The sequence below is a fragment of the Theropithecus gelada genome, chromosome X (genome assembly GCF_003255815.1).
Source record: "Theropithecus gelada isolate Dixy chromosome X, Tgel_1.0, whole genome shotgun sequence".
Lineage (NCBI taxonomy): Eukaryota > Metazoa > Chordata > Mammalia > Primates > Cercopithecidae > Theropithecus > Theropithecus gelada.
In genome coordinates, this window is record NC_037689.1 from 25,301,784 (window position 1) to 25,318,639 (window position 16,856).

The 16,856-nt window shown below is 48.5% G+C and overlaps 1 protein-coding gene across 1 annotated transcript in view; it reads right to left on the reverse strand.

Annotated features, from left to right (window-relative positions):
• Positions 1 to 16,856, reverse strand: part of PRKX (protein kinase X-linked) — a 109,450-nt gene that overhangs the window by 54,798 nt on the left and 37,796 nt on the right. Inside the window, exon 2 of the mRNA XM_025373286.1 lies at positions 15,148 to 15,316. Within this exon, the coding sequence (XP_025229071.1) occupies positions 15,148 to 15,316 (169 nt within the window). The remainder of the gene's footprint in view (positions 1 to 15,147; positions 15,317 to 16,856) is intronic.

A 16,856-nucleotide genomic window follows, 5' to 3' on the forward strand; every position in this document is an offset into this window, starting at 1 on the left:
AAAAAAAAAGACTTTGCTTACGTGGACAGAACTTGTACAGAGCTGGGTATCACTAAAGATAAGGGACAAAAATGTTGAAAGAGATACTGCCTTTACTATCTCCAAAAAACATTTACAAAACTTAAGTCATCATGTGCAGGGACTGTGGAATGGGACAGAGTTTAGTGACCACAGGTGATTTCAAATCTGAGTTTAGAAAATTAGAAACCGATGCATCAGTTCAACGATTCCAGTTAACTGTGTGACTCTGCCCCTGACATCACGTCTATAAAAGTTCAAAAGCAATAGAAGATAAGAGGGTTTATCACAACGGATATGAGAAGCATGTTCAAGATCTAACCCTTACTGTACGTACTAGCCTCAGGAATCAATGAATTCGTCAACACATTAATCAGTAACTCAACAGCCACATTCTTTACTGGTTTCCAGATGTTTTGCACAAGGGCCCCTTATGTGCCAAGCAATGTCCTCGGTACATAATGTCCTCAGGAAGGGCAGATCTTGTGACTGTCATGAGCTTTGCAGGCTTGATGGGGAACAGACATTACATAGTAAACTTGGAAGGATGGCTGCAGGGGGTCTTGCAAGACCAGGTAGAAGGTGGGGACCAGGAGGCAGGGGGCATCTCTGTCCCCACAGCTGAAGGCCAAAGGAAGACTGGGGAGGGACATAAAACAAAACTGGAGGCCAGGTGCAGTGGCTCACATCTGTAATTCTGGAACTTTGGGGGGCCAACGTGGCAGATCACTTGAGCCCAGGAGCTCAAGACCAGCCTAGGCAACAAAGCAAGATCACATCTCTACAAAAAAAATTAAAATTTAGGGCCAGGTGTGGTGGCTCAAGCCTGTAATCCCAGCACTTTGGGAGGCCAAGGTGGGTGGATCACGAGGTCAGGAGATCGAGACCATCCTGGCTAACACGGTGAAACCCCGTCTCTACTAAAAATACAAAGTATTAGCCGGGCGTGGCGGTGGGCACCTGTAGTCCCAGCTACTTGGGAGGCTGAGGCAGGAGAATGGCGTGAACCTGGGAGGCAGAGCTTGCAGTGAGCCGAGATCACACCACTACACTCCAGCCTGGGGGACAGAGCGAAACTCTGCCTCAAAAAAAAAAAAAAAAAAAATTAAAAGTTAGGTGGTCATGGTGATGTACACCTATACTCCTATCTACTTGAGAGACAGAGGTAGCAGAATCACTTGTGCCCAGGAGTTCAAGATCAGCCTGGGCAACATAGCAAGACCTCCAAAATTTAAAAATTAGCCAGGCTTGGTGGTGCAGGCCTGTAGTCCCAGCTACCTGGGAGGCTGAAGTGGGAGGATAACTTGGGCCCAGGAGAATGAGGCTGCAGTGAACTACGATGGCACCACTGCACTCCATCCTGGGCAACAGAGAAAGGCCCTGTCTTTAAAAAAAAAAAACTAGAGATGGGGTCTCACTAAGATGCCCAGGTTGGTCTCAAACTCCTGGCCTCAAGCAATCCTCTCGCCTCAGCCTCTGACAGTGGTGAGATTACAGGCATGAGCCACCGCGCCCTGCCTATTTTCACATTAGAAAGGTTTGGGCTGATACAGGAGGAAGGGGTGAGTCCAGCAGAGATGGGAGATCAATGGAGAGCAGGGGAGGGCATCTAGATAAGCTATGGTGGCTTCTGTGAAGACAGCATTGACGTGGATGGGCTCTGGAGACGGGTTATAGAATTGGAAAGGGGCAAGGCATGGTGGTGCGCACCTGTAATCCTAGCTACTTAGGAGGCCGAGGCAGGAAAATCATTTGAAACTACGAGTTTGAGATCAGCCTGAGCAACACAGTGAGATCCTCTCCCTACAAAAAAAAAAAAAAATTTAATTAGCTGGACATAGTGGTACGCATGTGTGGTCCCAACTACTTGGGTGGCTGAGGTGGGAGGATCTCTTGAGCCCAGAAGGTCAAGGACGCAGTGAGCCATGACTGCACCATTGCACTCCAGCCTGGATGAGAGAGCAAGACCACATCTCTTTAAAAAAGAAAAGAAAAGAAAAGAAAAGAAAAGAAAAGAAAAGAAAAGAAAAGAAAAGAAAAGAAAAGGACTCAGGATTAGTGTGAATACAAAGTGAAAGAAATAAAAAAATGGTTCCTAGGTGAGCCCCAAGAGCTGGAAGGAACACTTCCAAAATGGGGAAGTGCAAATGAGGAACTGACTAGGGCTGAGGGGCAAGGAGGAAGAGCAGGAACTCACTTTTGGTGAGAGGCATCTGAGCAGAAGGCTCAGAGGGTGGTGAAGTGGGCACACACGTGTAGCTTGGCAGGCTGAAGGCTTGGGTTGGCAGCAGCGGTTGGGAATCTGGAGACCAGCAAGACAGCGAATGCAAATACAGAGCAAGAGGAATGAGAGGGCAGAGGCGCTCCTGTTTCCCACTGTGGGGTCCAAGGAAACGTCACCAGGAAGTGCGTGCCCACAGGCACACAGCCTTGCTCCTAGGGTCACATCCACCCTCCCATCCTCTGCAACTCTGCCTTGCACAGCTGAGCTCCTCTCGACGAGAAAGTGAGGTCACCCCCCCGCCGCATGCACTGGAAGGCCTCCTCCGCACCAGCAGCACATCCACGGCCCCTTTCCTCCACTTCCACACCATCTGTTGTTTTCTTACTGTTTTGTTTTTTTCCTGGATAGGGTCTCACTCTGTTGTTGCACAGGATGGAGTGCGGCGGTGCGATCATAGGTCACTGCAGCCTTCAACTCCTGAGCTCCAGCATTCTCCCACCTCAGCCTCCTGAAGACCTGTGACTACAGGCATGCAACACCATCCCTCGCTATTTCTTTGAGCTTTTTGTAGAGACAGGGTCTCACTATATTGCCCAGGCTGGTCTAAAACTCCTGGGCTCAAGCGATCCTCCTGCCTGGGTCTCTCAAAGTGCTGGGATTATAGGCGTGGGCCACCATGCCTGGATTTTTTTGAGTTTTTATAACCGCCATTCCAATAGATGACTGGATAAAGAAAATTTAGTATATAAAAGCCACAGAAAATGTAGTATATCAACACCACCATCAAAAATAATATCATGTCTTTTGCAACGACAGGGATGGAACTGGAAACCACTATCCTAAGTAAAATAACTGAGACACAAAGTCAAATACCACATAGTCTCGCTCAAAAGTGAGAACTCAACAGTGGGTCCACATGGACATAGAAATGGAAATAACAGATACGGGGACTCCCAAAAGGGAAACGTTGGGAAGGGGTTGAGGGCCGAGAAATTACCTATCGGGTACAATGTTCATTATTTGGGTAAGGGGTACACTAGAAGCCCAAAGCTCACCATGACACGATACACCCATGTACCAAACGTCCACGTGTGCCCCTGAATGTCTAAAAATCAACAACAACAATAATACTACAACTTCCCTTCCTCAAAATACTCCAGAGGGATCTCCAAGAAAACAAGAGACAAAAATGATGCATACTCTAGTGGCATGAGGCCAAAACTGCATGGGGCACGTGTGCGTGTGTGCATGCATGCATATATGTGTGTGTGCATGTGCACATGTGTGTGTGCGTGTGTGTGAGGGGGCTTTTTTAACACAAAGAAAAGTACAGAAGGATCCTCACTAGGCTGTCAAATAGTTACCTGGCAATGAGGGAGGGTGAGTGGAAGAAAGGAAAACTTGAGGCAAGCCTCAAGAAAAATACATAACTAAAAACACTGCACAGGCGCCCTGCATCAGTGGGAAAGGTATCTAATTATAATACTAAAAATATATTTGAGGGGCCCGGGTGGTGGCTCACGCCTGTAATCCCAGCACTTTGGGAGGCCCAGGCGGGTAGATCACCTGAGGTCAGAAATTCCAGATCAGCCCGGTCAACTAGGCGAAAACCTGTATTTACTAAAAATACAAAATTAGCTGGGGGTGGTGGTGCATGCCTGTAATCGCAGCTACTTAGGAGGCTGAGGTGGGAGAATCGCTTGAATCCAGGAGGCAGAGGTTGCAGTGACCCAAGATTGCACCGCTGCACTCCATCCTGGGTGACAGAGGGAGACTCCATCTCAAACAACAACAAAATTAAAACAATGTATCCAAGCAGCTGAAAGCAGGCAATGGAACAGATATTTGCGGAATCGTGTTCAGAGCAGCATTATTCACTACAGCCAAGAGGTGGAAGGCACCCCAGTGTCCATGGATGAATGAATGGATAAACACAACATACTGTATCCTCTACACGATGGGATACTACCCAGGCTTAGAAAGCAGGGAAATTCCTTTCTACAGGATGGGGGAATCTGAAGGACATTACAGTAACTGAAAGAAGCCAGCCACAAAAGGACAAACGCTGTAGGATTCTGCCTATATAAGGTTCCTAGAATCACCAAATTCATAGAGCAGAGAGTACAAGGGAGGTTGCCGGGGCAGGGCTGGAGGGAGGGGCACTAGGGCGTGTCTCATGAGGACAGAGTTTCAGCTAGGGAAGATGAAAAGGAGTTCCGGAGATGGATGGGGATGGGGAGCAGTTGCATAGAAACATGAATGTGCTCCATGCCACTAAACCGTGCTTTTTTTTTTTTTTTTTCCCTGAAACAGAGTCTTACTCTGTTGCCCAGGATAAAGTGCAGCGACACAATCTCAGCTCACTACAACCTCCGCCTCCCGGGTTGAAGTGATCGTCCCGCTTCAGCCTCCCGAGTAGTGAACTGTACGCTTTTTTTTTTCCCCTGAGATGGAGTCTCGCTCAGTACCCCAGGCTGGAGTGCAGTGGCGCGATCTCAGCTCACTGCAAGCTCTGCCTCCCGGGTTCACACCATTCTCCTGCCTCAGCCTCCCAAGTAGCTGGGACTATAGGTGCCCGCCACCACGCCTGGCTAACTTTTGGTATTTTTAGTAGAGACCGGGTTTCACCATGTTAGCCAGGATGGTCTCGATCTCCTGACCTCGTGATCTGCCCACCTCGGCCTCCCAAAGTGCTAGGATTACAGGTACAAGCCACTGTGCCGGCCATGAACTGCACATTTTAAAAATGGTTAAAATGAGGCCGGGCATGGACGCTCATGCCTGTAATCTCAGCACTTTGAGAGGCCAAGGCAGGAGGATTGAGTGAGGTCAGGAGTTTGAGAACAGCCTGGGCAACAAAGCAAGATCACATCTTTGCCAAAAATTTAAAAATTAACTGGGCATGGTGGCATCTGCCTGTAGTCCCAGCTTTACTTGGGAGCCTGAGGGAGGAGGACTGCTTGAGCCTGGCAGTTGGAGACCAGCCTGTGCAACACAGCAAGACCCTGTCTCTACCAAAAATTTAAAAATTAGCCAGGCGTGGTAGTGCGCACCCATAGTCCCAGTTACTTGGGAGGCTGAGGAGGTTGAGGCTGCAGTGGGCCATGACTGCACCAGTGCACTGCGGCCTGGGCAACAGAGCAAGAACTCATTTCTTTTAAAAAAAAAAAAAAAAAAAAAAAAGGAAGTTAAAATAGTAAAATGTAAAATGTCATGTGATATATGTTAACAAAATTTTAAAAATTAAATTTTAAAGAATGTTTTCCAGCATAGAGCGCAATCTATGCATCTATGAATGGGGGGGGAAGTCAACATAAAGAAAGGGTCAATGTCATCGACAACGACTGAGACAAGGGAGGTTTCCCAGTCCCCTCCCCCTCCTCGCCAGTGACCTCGGCTGAGCTGCTCTGTCCTCATCTTTAGCTGACAGCAGCACCTTCCATCTGCAAAGCTGATCTGCTGTCTTTTATTTGCAGGGTCTGCGGGGATGGCTTCTCCTCTAAGGGATTTTTTCGCTTTTGCTTTTGTTTTTATGAACAGGAAAATCAGCCTCACTAATTTGGAGACGCCTAATACAGAAGTTGGTCCTCCTCCCTCCAGAGGCTGCCATAAAGCTGGGCTTTTGTCGTGAGAAGAAGAAAATGAGCCGTCGTCATCCCATCTCCTCCAACATCTCTCTATGCCACGCAAGGCTCCGGAACGGTTCTACTTTCCGACCTGGCTCCACTGCAACTAGCCCTTAAACAAGGGGACCTAGCAGCCCTAGGTGGCTCCGTCCACCTGTGGCTTCCTCCCTCCAAGGACCCTGCCTCAGGCGCTCTTCTGAGACAGTTGCCTGCAGATGTTTTGCCCTCAGTTTCCCAAATTGGAATGCACTCTCCCTCCTTGGACTTCCTCCATGTCCAGCAGCCCAAATGCACAGCTGAGCCAGAGCCAGTCCTCCTCACATCCCAGTCCCCACGGCAGTCTCCTACACATCTGAGCTCACTGCATTCCTGTGTCCACCTCCTGGCTGAACCCAGATTTGAATTTCTCCCCCATGTCCCTCCTGCCCCCGTAGTGACCCATGGCTTCCGTGTCACTCCCTGTCTAGAATGATTTTCCACCACCTACCCCTTTCAGTCAATAAACCCCTACTCCTCCTGCAAAATTCTCCTTAGGTGTCCATTTCATCTTCACCCCCTACCTCTTGCCCTCCAAAGCTGGTAAGGCCCCTTTTCCACGTATCGCTGGGACTCTTCTCAGCCTACGCAGGCACCGGAAGGCTTGGCATCAAACGGAAAACTCTATTCAGAAGACACTACAATTGCATTCTCTTGCAAGAATTTAAACCTCCCTTTTCATACATAGAAAAAGGGAATGAAGGTAAGAAATAATAAAAAAGAAAAATATAGATAATAAAATAAGCCTCCCTTTTTGAAGCGTCTGCTTTGCCCCAAATACTAAACATGCAATGTATCATTTTTTGGCCAAAGAAGAGGAAGAGAAGATCCAGGAGCTGCCTGCCTTCACTCTGGTCTCTATGCTTTGCAGGCAGTGATGACAGAGCAAGAAGCGCTATTTCTAGATTTTTGCTTTTAAAATTCAAATAGAGAGCAAAATAAATAAATAAATAAAAGGAGAGAACATGGTGTTCTTTCTTCCTGAACTCTCAGGAAAACAAAGGAACGATTTTACTCCTACCCCCAACAAGTACCAGTGACGACGGGGACCACACTCAAGTTTGCAGACTTTAAAAAAAGATGTTTCCAAGAGATGCATCCACCCTCCCTGAAGAAGAGGTGCTGGCATGAACTTCTCTCCATGGAGAAGCGAGCGGTCATCCAGGAACTAGAAGGATGTGGCCCGGAGTGGAGAGACCTCTTCCCTTCCAAGTTCTGTAGAAGAAAGCTGGCTAAGCCCTGCAACCACAGACCAAACTCACTGGCTTGGCTCAGCTGCTGTGCCATAGATAATACGGCACTGGAACCACAGTTTGGCCCATAAGCCAATCAATCATGACAGAAGAGTGAGGCTACAGGCTCAAGGGCTGGGGCAGAAAAGGGAGAAAGGGACTCCACACGCACAGGTAGTTATCTGTCTGTGCGTCCGCTACAGTGGGTGTCAACGGGGCTGATTCTGCTCCCGACAATAAACACAGGACAATGTCTGGAGACATCTTTGGCTGTCACACTGGAGTGGGGGTGCTAGAGGCATCTGGTGGGTGGAGCCCAGAGACACTGCTCAGCACCCTACAGTGCACAGGATGGTCCCACCACAGAGAATCCTCCAGCCCCAAATGTCAGCAGTGCTGAGGTTGAGAAACTCTACTAATACGTTCCATCATCAATCTATCAATCAATTACCTATCTATCTCAATATCTATCAACCATCTACCATGTATAGCTACCAGTTATCTATCAGCTATCATCTATAGCTATCATCTATCAATCACCGATCTCAATATCTATCAATCACCTATAATCTATAGCTATCATCTACCTCAATATCTGTCATCTATCAAATATCTGTCTCAGTACTGATCTCTATCCATCCATCCATCCATTCATCCATCCATCCATCCATCCATCAACGATCTGTCATAGTGGTTCACAACCGGGGATAACTTTTTGTCCCCCCATAAGGGAAACTTAGCAGTATCTAGAGACGTCTTTAGACACTCGTCACAGATAGGATTGGTGCTCTTGGCATCTGCTGGGTGGAGTCCAGGGACGCTGCTCAACACCCTACAGTGCACAGGATGCCCCACTACACAGTCCTCCATGATCCTGCCCCATGTGTCAGCACTGCTGAGGCTGAGAAACTCTCTTTTAGCATGAGAGCTCTGTCTATATGCAATCAGTCATTAATCTATCAATCAATCACCTACCCATCTCAGTATCTATCATCTATCATGTATAACTGTCTCTATTAATATCTATTATCGGCCGGGCGCGGTGGCTCAAGCCTGTAATCCCAGCACTTTGGGAGGCCGAGACGGGCGGATCACGAGGTCAGGAGATCGAGACCATCCTGGCTAACATGGTGAAACCCCGTCTCTACTAAAAAATAAAAAAAATTAGCCGGGCGAGGTGGCGGGCGCCTGTAGTCCCAGCTACTCGGGAGGCTGAGGCAGGAGAATGGCGGGAACCCGGGAGGCGGAGCTTGCAGTGAGCTGAGATCCGGCCACTGCACTCCAGCCCGGGCGACAGAGCCAGACTCCGTCTCAAAAAAAAAAAAAAAAAATCTATTATCACCTATCTTAATATCATCTATTAGCTCCCCATCATCTATCTGTTCACCTATCAATCACCCATCACTTACACCTATCTTAATATCTATTACCTATCACCTATCCATCTCAACATATGCTTACCTATCGTATCTATCATCTCTCTGTCGGTAGTCTGCCATCACAGTGGTTCACTGGTGGAGAAAACTTTGCCCTCCCTCCCTGAAGGAACACTTGGTTACGTATGGAGACATGTCTGCTTTTCATAACTGAGGTTGCTGCTCCTGGCCCCTGGTGGGTGGAGCCCAGGGACACTCCCCAACACCCTGCAGTCTACAGGATGGCCCCACCCCAGAGACTCCTGCAGCCATAATGGTGAGGCACCTCCACTTAAAGTCCTTGTTTTATACTTTCATCAAGAAGTCCAAGGCCTAAAACTGCCAGTATGGAAAGCAGATGTTGAGCAAGGCAACTTACATTTAGAAGAGAAGCTGCACAGCTGGGAGGATGAAATTCATTCTTCACAGAGGATCTAGGATTCTCCTCTAAGACATGCTCCTCATTATGCAACGTTGGACACCCTCCAGCATTTTATCCATGGGGCTGGCCAGACCCAGCGTGCTCTCTCGTGTTATATACAGGGAATGCCAAGTGCCTGAATGCACTGGATCAACTTTAATCCAGTTCTTAAAGCCACTTGGTCCCTGAAGTGTTAATGCACAGAAAAAGCAAAATGCTATAGCAGGTTATCATAATACTGCAGGGCACTGAAAGATCAATTCTCAGCAAGTCACTAAGGAGGTCTCATGGGCTAAGTTACATCACCCTCTCCAAGTCCATATTGTTTTTTGGATTCTTTTTTGAGACAGGGTCTTTCTCTGTCCCCCAGGCTGGAGTGCAGTGGCACAATCTCGGCTCACTGCAACCTCCGCCTCCCAGGCTCAAGTGATCCTCCCACCTCAGCTTCCTGAGTAGCGGGGACTACAGGCACCCCCACCACATCCAGCTAATTCTTGTATTTTTTGTAGAGACAGGGTCTTGCCATGTTGCCCAGGCTGGTCTCAAACTTCTGGGCGCAAGGGACACTCCCACCTCAGCTTCCTAAAATGCTGGGATTATAAGTGTGAGTCAACATGCCCAAGTGGCAAACTCATTTTCTGTAATTTTTTGGGAAAAGTCACCTGTAAACTGCTATCACCATTAAGTCTTTAAAGGCTCATTGTTGACAATCATTTCTCTAGATCCAAAACTTTTCACAAGAGCTGTGGACTTCAGGGCCTGCCTTGTTTTCTGCACTATTTCAAAATCAAAGAAATGTTTTGCTTTGTTTTGTTTTGTTTTCTTGTTGAGACGAAGTCTTGCTCTGTCACCCAGGCTGGAGTGCAGTGGCACGATCTTGGCTCACTGCAAACTCTGCCTCCCAGGCTCAAGAGATTCTAGTGTCCCGGCCTCCCAAGTAGCTGGGTTATAGACGTGCGCCACCATGCCCAGTTAATTTTTGTATTTTTAGTAGAGACAGGGTTTCCCCACATTGGCCAGGCTAGAATTTTCTTTTTATTTTTTTTCCTTAAGAGACAAGATCTCACTATGTTGCCCAGGCTGGTCTGGAACTCCTGGTCTCAAGTGATCCTCCCGCCTTGGCCTCCAAAAACGCAGGGATTACAGGTGTGAGCCACTGAGCTCAGCCCCAAATCAGAGAATTCTGAAATGAGTTCCTGCCACGTTTTCCCAAAACACTGAATAAAATCTTCCCAAGAATAATATCAACAGTGGCCTTAAATTCCACGTAGACTTTAAATGATGAGGAAAAATTCATGCTTTTTGGCACCACCACCAGGCGGACCTGACGTACAAATAACTGCTCACATTCGACTATAAGCAGCACTCAGAGGAGCCGGTGAGCTGTACAGGCAAAGGACAATTCATGAAGCATCCAAAATGTCCTCTTCAAAAGCTATCATGGTGCAGAGATATTTCACTCCTTAAAAGACTGAAATAGGCCAGGCACGGTGGCTCGCATCTGTAATCTCAGCATGTTGGGAGGCCGAGGTGGGAAGATCATTTGAGCCCAGGAGTTTGAGACCAGCCTGGGCAGCAAAGTGAGACCCTGTCTCTACAGAAAATTTTAAAATGGGGCAGGTGTGGTGGTGCACATCTGTAATCCCAGCATGCCAGGAGGCCAAGGCAAGTGGATTGCTTGCAGCCTAAAGTTCAAGACCAACCTGGGCAACATAGCAAGACCCTGTTCATAGAAAACAAACAAAAACATTATCTTCACCAAAGAGATTGTGAAAAATATATACATATATTTTTTAAAAATTAAAAATAAAAACATTAGCAGGGTGTAGTGGTGGGTGCCTATAGTCCCAGCTACTCTGCAGGCTAAGGCAGGAGGATGGCTTAAGCCCGGGAGGTTGGGGCTGCAGTGAGCCGTGATTGCGCCACTGCACTCCAAGATGGGCCACAGAGCAAAACCCTGTCTCTAAATTTAAATCTATATATATATATACTTTTTTTATATAAAAGATAAAAATAAACCAACATAGGTAACTTTGGACAGAATTTCTAAAGTTTCTAGGGCTTTATATGAGACTTAAGAAACGTAAATGACTTTGTTCCTTAATTGAAAGTAGGGAACATCAAAATCAGAATCCATGTCCCTGCAGGAATCCACCTTATCTGCTAAGGAAAACAGTCGTGAGCTATCCTGGCTTGAAGAAAGGAGCACTATCTAACTAAAGCTCTGTTCTGCAAGCTCCTCCCTATTTTTTAACTTGCGGGAGTTCAAGAATTCCGTCCCGGGGAATTCTCTCACTTGCACACCCCACCCACTCTCATGTCCCTGCGGTTCTTCTGTGGGATTTTAGATTTGCGAACTGTAGAGTACTCAGGAGCCCATCGCCTAGGCTGCTGTCCTGCTCCAGGAGGCGCAGGGGGTGTGTGTGAGTTCCTCAGGGCTATCATTAACAAAGTACCACAAACTGAGGGTTGGGGTCGGGGGATGCGGCAGACAACAGACATGCATTCTCAGTCCAGGTACAGTGGCTGACACCTGCAATCCCAGCACTTTGGGAGGTTGAGGCAGGAGGAGAGATTCAGGCCAAGAGTTTGAGACCAGCCTGGGCAACACAGCAAGACCTCATCCTACAAAAACTTTTAAAAGTTAGTCAGGCGTGGGGGCACATACCTGTAGTCTCAGCTAGTTGGGAGGCGGTAGAGGCTGCAGTGGTCCATGACTGTGCCACTGAATTCCAGCCTGTGCAAGGAGTGAGACCCCGTCAAGAAAGAAAGAGAAATGAAGAAAGGAAGGGAAGAAGGGAGGGAAAGAAAGAGAGAGAAAAGGAAAGAGAGAGATAGAAGAGAGGAGAGGAGAGGAGAGAGAAAGAGAGAGAAGGGAGGGAGGGACGGAAGAAAAGAAAAAAAAGAATAGAAAAGAGAAAGAAAGAATAAAAATACAAAAGTGAGCTGGGCATTGTGGTGCGGGCCTGTAGTCCCAGCTACTCGGGAGGCTGAGGCAGGAGAATCGCTGGAACTTGGGAGGTGGAGGCTGCAGTGAGCCGAGATTGCACCATTGCACTCCAGCCTGGGTGACAGGGCAAGACTCTGTCTCAAAAAAAAAAAAAAAAAAAAAGGAAAAGGAAAAGGAAAGGAAGAAAGAAAAGAAAGGTATTCTCTCATGACTTTGGAGCCCCAAATCCAAAGTTCAGCATGATGGTGTTGGTGGGGTTGGTTCTTCTGCAGGCTCTGATGGAGAATCTGTCCCTGGCCTCTCTCCCAGGTTCTGGGAGTAGCCGGCAATCCTTGGAGTCCCCTGGCTTGGAGATGCACCATTCCTCCAACCTCTAATTCTATCCTCACAAGGTGTCCTCCTCTCGGTGTTCGGCCGTCTCTGTGTCTGTGTCTCCTTCCTTTTCTCGTAAGGACACCAGTCACACAAGGTTAAAAGCACACCGTACAGCAGAATCAGTCCATCCTACTTGCATTTCATTTTTTTTGTTTTGTTTTGTTTTTATAAACAGGGTCTTGAGTGCAGTGGTGGCATCACAGCTCAATGCAGCCTCGAGCTCTTGGCCTTAAGCAATCCTCTTGCCTCATCCTTCCTAGTAGCTGGGAGCACAAGTGTGCACCACCACACCTGAATAATTGTTTAATCTTCTGTAGAAACTGAGTCTTGCTACGTTGCCCAGGCTGGTCTCAAACTCCTGGGCTCAAGTGATCCTTCCACCTCAGCCTCCCAAAGTGCTACAGTTACAGGCATGAGCCACTGTGCCTGGCCACTTGCATTTTAATTACATCTGCAAAGACCCTATTTCCCGGTGGCTCAAGCCTGTAATCCCAGCACTTTGGGAGGCCGAGGCGGGTGGATCACGAGGTCAGGAGATCGAGACTATCCTGGCTAACATGGTGAAACCCCGTCTCTACTAAAAATACAAAAAACTAGCCGGGCGTGGTGGCGGGCGCCTGTAGTCTCAGCTACTTGGGAGGCTGAGGCGGGAGAATGGCGTGAACCCGGGAGGCGGAGCTTGCAGTGAGGAGATCACGCCACTGCACTCCAGCCTGGGAGACACAGCGAGACTCCATCTCAAAAAAAAAAAAAAAAAAAAAAGACCCTATTTCCAAATAGCATTCCAATTTCATTCACAGGAGTCAGGGTGAGGATTTCAACATATCTTTTCAGGAGACACAATTCGACCTTCAACAGGGTGGAATCCCCAGAACTGGAGCCCCTCACCCAAGATTTCAGGCACACCCCACAGTATCATGCTTAGGACACCTGCAAGCCACAGAAAAATGCAACAAAGCAAACGAGAAAGGGAAGGGTCCCACCTGCAAGCCCAGCCTTCAAAAGAACTCCTTTGTTTTTGTGAAACAGAGTCTCACTCTTGTCACCCAGGCTGGCGTGCAGTGGCATGATCTCGGCTCACTGCAACCTCAGCCTCCCGGGTTCAAGCGATTCTCCTGCTTCTGCCTCCTGAATAGCTGGGAATACAGGTGTGCACCACCACACCCAGCTAATTTTTGTATTTTTAGCAGAGATGGGTTTTCACCGTGTTGGCCAGGCTAGTCTGAACTCCTGACCTCAGGTGATCCACCTGCCTCGGCCTCCCAAAGTGCTGGGATTACAGGTATGAGCCACCATGCCCATCCTCTGCATATGATTTTGTTCGAAGCTCAGGCAGCATTGGGTCCAGAGGAGAAGGCAGGTGCACTTGTTCCGGTACACACAAGGTGCTTCAATAATATGATGGGAGGCACCCTGTGTCCCGGGGACAGCAGGTGAATGAGGGAAAACAAGTAGGTGTTTCTTAGATGGGGGAAGTGAAGGATAATGATGAGAGCAAAGAAGGAGGCCGGTCAATGAAGGGTGGCCTGGGAGAAGCACCGGAGTGAGTGGGTGAACAGCACCTTCTACCTTCTCCTGCAGGGAGGTGCTGGCAGGAGGCCAGTCCATGAGGATATTGGTAGGAGGATGCCGCATTGCTGGGGCTTTATATGGGATACTTCAGGAGTTCCCTGAGAATGACCAGAGAGAGGCAGGTCATTGCAGAGGTACCTGGGAGGACTAGTGAGGCTATAAAGTGAGGAATGTCTTCAAGGGGAGCAAGGCTGGGAGAGAAAGATCAGGTAGGAGGGACGCCAGTACAGAAAATCAGGGCAGAGAGACGGGACCCAGATAAAGCAGAAGATGGATAGGTGGACAGGAGAGGCGTGGTAATAAGACGGCAGAGGGAAGACTTGGGGAATTGGATGGAAGGCACCCATGGAGGGAAAGGAGAGACACGCAGGACATCCTCGTCTAAGACACCTGGCTGGAAACGGAATTACCCTGCTGGAATGGTCTGAATATCTTGTGTCCTCCCAAATCCCTATGTTGGATCCTCACCGCCACGGTGATGGTGTTAGATGATGGGTCCTTTGGGAGGTCATGAGGGTGGAGTCTCATGAATGGGACGAGTGCCCTTATAAAAGGGACCCCAGAGAGATCCCTCACCCCTTCCACCATATGAGGACGCAGCAAAAAGGCGCCATCTATGAACCAGGGAGCGGGTCCTCACCAGACACTGAATCTGCCATGTCTTGATCTTGGACTTTCCAGCCTCCAGAACCATGAAGCAAATGTCTGTTATTTGTAAATTACCGAGTCTAAGATCCTTTGTTATAGCAGCCCGAATGGACTCACACACCTACCCTAGGACATAAGACTGTTGTGTACCATCAGCTGGAAGGGTGTGGGCTGCATCTAAATGGGATATCTCTCATCCACAGTCAACCAGAAACCCACGAAACCTGAAGCCCAGCCCCGTCCAAAAGACTGTGGTCCCTTAAAAATCAACTTAACCAGTTCTCCAGAGAGCTATAGAAGCAGAACCCAAGGAGGTGAGGAGACAAAGATTCTTGCATCCTTTTCCAGGCAGAGGTACTTGGCTCACCCAGGAGAGGAGCTAGGGGCCTTGGGCATGGACTTCTGAACACAGAGCATTTCTTTTTGGACCTGGTCAGCCATGGAGGTCAGGAGCCCTGGAGGTTTTCCAGCTCCAAGATCAGAGGCTGATAAGACCTGACAGGTGGAGACTGCTGTGGCCTGAGGCTTTGCACGCAGGCCACGGCCTCGGCCCACCCTGCTTCTTACAAGAAGAGACACACAGGGGCCTAGGGAGGGTGTGTGGGGGAGAGGCCTCAGGAGGGGACTCACAGCCTGATGAGAAACGGGTGACTGACTTCCTTCAGGACAGACTTCTCATTGTGCACGTGCTGCTCCTGCTTCAGGCGGATGACATCGGGAATGCTCATCACCTTGAGAGCGAAGAAATGCTTGGCTGTCTTCTCCTTCACCAGGTGCACCCGCCCGAACGTCCCAGTGCCTAGAGAGAGAAGAAATCGACAGAGCCATTAAGTCTCCTGGCAAAGGGAGAAACCACCGCAGCCACGCAATCAGCGGGGGGCTGCACCAGGACAGCAAACACAGACCCCAAGCGAAACTTTCAGAGACTGAGTGTCACGGCACACGTGGGCTGATGGCATTTAGTGAGAGGCGCTCACCTGGAATTTTCCACTGAATACAGAAATTGCAGAGAGAGAAAGAGGGAGAGAGGGAAACAGAGATAGCCATCTGCCTCTGAATGGTTCTTCAATTTGGAGACAAACTGGCCACAATATCTGCAGATCAGTCTTTGCAGACAGCACACCCACACGCCCCACACACCCACATGGAGAAGCATTAGAGTAACAGTAAATGGACTTGTGCAACATGCCTTTTTCTCTTCAGGCTCTCTGGTTTCATCAGAAATCCAGACAGGGTGTAAAACACACAGCCCTCCTCAACACGGCTGTTTCCTTAACGCACACGAAGGCTTGCTCAAAGCACGGAGTCCGTATTCTACAATCTGCCGTGGATTGGGATGAAGTGCTGTAGGTGCCCACAACAGAAAACAACAACAACAATGGCAACCACTACAAATACCAGAGAAAACCAACAGCTCTACAGTATTCTGCTGGGACAGTTTCAATCCAAACACTCTCTTCTCCTCCTTCCCCTCCTCTACCTCTTCCTTCTCTTTTTTCTCTTCCTCAATCTTCTCCTCCTTCTCTTTCACCTCCTCCTCCTCCCCTATTTCCTTTTCTTTTCTACTTCTTCCTCCTCCTCCATCTCCTCCTCCTCTACTTCCTCCTCTCACTGGGGTGCATCTAAATGAAGAAATCTAATAGTCAATGAGATATAAAAGAAAATCAGAATCTCTAAACAAGCTTTGCTTGTTCCTCCTCCTTCTATCTCCTCCTCCTTCTCCTCTTCTTCCTCTTCATCCTCCTCTTCTTCCTGTAATACACTGATCCCACAAGGTGTGCATGTGTTCACGCACATATTGAAATATTCTTCACGTAACATAAATGTTCTTGGGTTGGGAACAAATGAGTTTACTCTGTCGCCCAAGCTGGAGTGCAGTGGCGCCATCACAGCTCACTGCAGCCTCCACCTCTTGGGCTCAAGCAATCTTCCCGCCTCAGCCTACCCGGTTAATTTTTGTACTTCTTGTAGAGAGGGGGTCACACTACGTTGCTCAGGCTAGCCTTGAACTCCTGGGCTCAAGCGATCCTCCTGCTTCGGCCTCCCAAAGTGCTGGGACTACAGGCATGAGCCACTGCGACTGATGCAGGATTTCTAGAGTATCCCTAAATTGCCTTTGATCTACCTTGATCCCAGCGTTAGCAGCCCCTTACTGACATGCAAGTCATTCCTCAGCAATATTTTTAAACAACCCATCCACAGCTTCAGACAGAGATGAGCAACTAAAACAAAACTGCCCTCCCATATTATGTGATCACATTCACCCCAGACAGCAGAGCAGGCTTCTCAGAAACTGACATTCAGACAAAGGACGGTTTGGAAGTGTATCCTTCTGAGGA